This window comes from Sinocyclocheilus grahami, unplaced genomic scaffold, assembly GCF_001515645.1.
Source record: "Sinocyclocheilus grahami isolate Dianchi unplaced genomic scaffold, SAMN03320097.WGS_v1.1 scaffold615.1, whole genome shotgun sequence".
Classification (NCBI taxonomy): Eukaryota; Metazoa; Chordata; class Actinopteri; order Cypriniformes; family Cyprinidae; genus Sinocyclocheilus; species Sinocyclocheilus grahami.
In genome coordinates, this window is record NW_015505794.1 from 500,464 (window position 1) to 504,450 (window position 3,987).

A 3,987-nucleotide genomic window follows, 5' to 3' on the forward strand; every position below is an offset into this window, starting at 1 on the left:
AAACATATAAAAAACTCAAAAAAAGCCCCCCCCCCCCCCAAGACATGTCATTTAACATGGTTTTGTTGTATTAATATTTAAAGCCAAAAGTTACATATAGGAAGAGACCATTTGACTCATATGTGACTAACTGTAAATCCTTGTAAATGTACAGTATGATATTTAAATCTAAAGTGAATACTAAAATAAATTTGTAATGAATGTACAGAAAAAAATAACTAGATTTTGTGATCAGAATATGATTGTACAGATTATTTCAAATATATAACCCAATAAACAAAGTGAGGTGCACAGTTCTACTCATAGATATCCAAACAAAGCCCAAACAAAACTTGATTCAAAGCGCGTCACAAACTGTGCAATCCAGTGATTTATTCATCCTCAGAAGTGCTCATTGTTGCAGGCCAGTACTTTTGTTACCAAAGAGGTCATTTTTTACCAGCTCTTGCCATTTTTATGTGTTGAGTGCATCAGATGGTCAGTAAATTGACTGTGGGTGGTTCATGGGTTTGCTTGTCTGAGATTGAGACTAGTTAAAGTCTGTTGCGTGTCTGTGGTGTTCAAAATGGCTTTGGTCAGATCAGTGGTCCATCTGAACTGTGACAGTGGAATGCAGGATGTTCCATTCTTCTTTCCACTATCTAGATACAATGTACCAGTATATTTCAGCATTATATGACTACTACCGTTTAGATTTAGACTGGTATACACTACTAATTTAGAATGGCTGGTAATTTATCTTTTTCTGTTTTTAATTTTACAGAAAGGGTTCACAAGACGAGATTTCACGGATATGGCCATCTAATCTCCGTCCATGACTCAGTGGACAAGATGGAATTAGACGTCCATGGGATTTTACACCAAAGTCACAAAGGGAATGCGAGCAGCCTGTTTCTCTCAAACACACACACAAACACACACACACACATATTGTGACCTGTAGTGGAGTGAGTGAACTCTAAAGTTTTTACCAAGTATAAATTTTAGTCAGCGGCACCCTCAAGTATTACAACATGCCGGAAAGAAATGCTTGCAGAGCACTAAGTCTAACAGACAGGCTGAGATGCACACTTGTGTGTGTGGTTGAATGGCTGAATTAATTATATTAACCCGAGGCCTATTTGAGAGAAGGCAGCTTATAGACATGAAACATTAACAGCCATTAGTTCCAGTAGCAACATGTTACTATGAAGAATTCAAAGACTAATTCATTTTCATCAGACCTGCTTATTTTACATAGTTTTGAAACGTTAGCCTGTCCAGCTTGTCCATTTTTATCCCAAATATGTATTTTTATTTTGCACACAGAAATTCAGTTTATAGGCTATAATCATGAAGTCTGGAAAGAAAAACGGAAGTGAACTGGGAACTAAAATGTTGTTACAACTAAAGAAACAGATTTTGTTGGTTTTGCAATAAATATATATGCAATTTTTGCTTGCCATGTAACACTGCTGCAGGCTTTTGTGGTTGTTACAGTTACATTAGCCTTGGATTTTGAGTGCAAAAGAGATTCTAAATGACATTATATCTGAAATAAACCTTTGAAGCCTTACTCTGAAAGCACAAATATGACAAACCTATTGCCTTTGGAAATAAATAGAAATGCATATTTGAACATTTGTACGTGTCATTTCCAGAGAATTTTGTAGCAAAATAATTTCCTGCCTTGTTGTGTGCCATTTGCAAAGATTAAACAAATAACCACCAATAATTTTGATATAACTTTCTCAAGTTTGATGTGCAGTCAATGTTATTTTCCACCTCACACAAATATAACACATGAACTAAATTGCTTTTAATGTACTTTATATACTTTTTCTGAATCAGTCCATGTATGCATCAGGGCATATTAATATAACACTTATGCTATTTATCAAATATGGTTCTGATAGTAATTATTAATTAATAATTAGACATTAATGCTGAGCATACACTATATGAAGAGTTCACATGCGAAAGCCTCTAAGTGCCATTTGAAAATTTCTTCTAAAATTAGTCTTTTTTTTATCAGGCTCCTATCTGTAGGTTCAGTAATTTCACTTTAATGGCAGTGAATAGGTTCTTTTCATCGCCATTAAAGTGAAATAACATAAGCATAGCAGCCTGAGAAAAATACTAATTTTAGTAGAAATTTTAGCAGACAGCACTTAGAGGCACCTGAACACTTAATACACACTCTCCAGAATGGGAACTGATATCAAAAGTCTTGCGTATGCATACTCAACTCTTTTCTTCTTCTTCTTTGGAAGGCTTCTTGAGGCTAATGGCTGACAGGTTGGAATGCATTATGGGTCAGTGTACGATTGTTGTGGTCTTTAGTTGAGTGCATGGGAACATCCGGAGCCACCACTGACCAAAACAGCTCTCTCTTTAATATAGAGACAGAATTGTAAAGCGCTGACAAACAGCTCTGGCCTGACTTTACTCAGAGAGACAGAGAGTTCAGTGGATGAAGACGGGGAGGGAACAGAGAGATGTTTGTTTTTAAAGATCATCTGCCCAGCATTTTCCTAACAGAAAAAATCTTAAAGACAGAAGTCAAATTCAACGCAGTTTATCCGCAAGAGGAAAATGGTAATTAAAAAGGAAGATTAAGACCTTTAATGTCTCTAAATTACAAAGGCACTCCACATTTTACGCATATCTGGTTTGAGTGGTATGAGCCGGCCAAGTATATTTGGCTAAACAGAAAAGCCCAACGCAGCCACAGAAATATGCACACATGAAATTACTCAGTTCCCCGTGTGTGACCCAGCAACACTTAGCAGTAGTAAATTTTTTTTTGCCGTTTTATATAAAAAGAGTGAATGTACAAGTTCTGCTACAAGATAAGACACAGCTGGCTCATCTTTTCAAGGACTATTATTAGAAGATACGTTAAAAAGTAAGATTTATTGATATTTTAGGAAGGTTTATGAAAATTTTAAGAGCAAACAACAATGAAAGAACACAAACCTCCTTCACATTCCATTTATTATTATTTCTACTATTAAATTCTTGCAAAATTATGAAGGGGAAGTAACCTAATATAGCTTATCTTAAGCAACTGACAGAATAAGACAAAACACACTGGCCAAAAGAAACTATGTGATCTCTGTGCCAGTGTTGCCAACTAATTTTCAGGGGAAGTTGCTAAAGGAAGGTCAATTTGTTGCTAAAAATTGCTAAATGACGTTGTGATGTCATAGCACGATTGTCACTACTTCAAATCTCAGCAAGAAAATATTTTATATATGTTAATTTAGATGTGTTTGTAAAATAATATAACACAATATAATATTAAAATATAAATGACTGTATTTTTAAATACAACATTGAATTATTGAACACTTACACGTTTTTGAACAATTAAAGTTGTTGTTTTTTTAGCTAGTAAACTACACATTCTGAACCATTATAGTTTTAAGCAGTGTTTTAGCAGTTCGTTATTATGCTACATTCTAAGAAAATATCTGTAAAAATAGGGCACAGTCTACTATATTAATATGAAGGAATTTTCCGTATTGATTTTTCACAATTTTTTTACATGCATTTTAAATTACGCATTGTATGGATAATGAATAATGGATAACGGATAATGTCCTGGAAAATTACTAGTACCTTTTCCATTTTCCTGGATATTTTTCTTACAGTGTACTAACTGATCAACAATCGCAGGCACAAGCTACTAATAAGGTGTATCACAAATTAACAATTGAAGAGTTCAGATGCAAAAGCCTCTAAGTGCCGTCTGAAATTTTCTTCTAAAATTACCATTTTTATCAGGCTCCTATATTTAGGTTCAGTCATTTTACTTTAATGGCAATGTATAGGTTATTTCCTATGCTATTAAAGTGAAAGAACTCAACATAAATATATGAGCCTGATAAAAATGGTAATTTTAGAAGAAAATTTCAGACAGCACTTAGAGGCTTTTGCATGTGAACTCTTCAATTATTACATTTATTATGATTAAATTGAGCAATTGCTAATAGAAGCTAACTT

The 3,987-nt window shown here is 34.1% G+C and overlaps 1 protein-coding gene across 1 annotated transcript in view; it reads left to right on the forward strand.

Moving 5' to 3' along the window:
- Nucleotides 1-1,731, forward strand: part of pkp3b (plakophilin 3b) — a gene marked incomplete at its 5' end in the record, with an annotated part of 12,849 nt that extends 11,118 nt beyond the window's left edge. The window contains one exon of the mRNA XM_016241201.1: nt 764-1,731. Coding sequence (XP_016096687.1) covers nt 764-805 — 42 coding nt within the window. The remainder of the gene's footprint in view (nt 1-763) is intronic.
- Nucleotides 1,732-3,987: the final 2,256 nt, after the last annotated feature.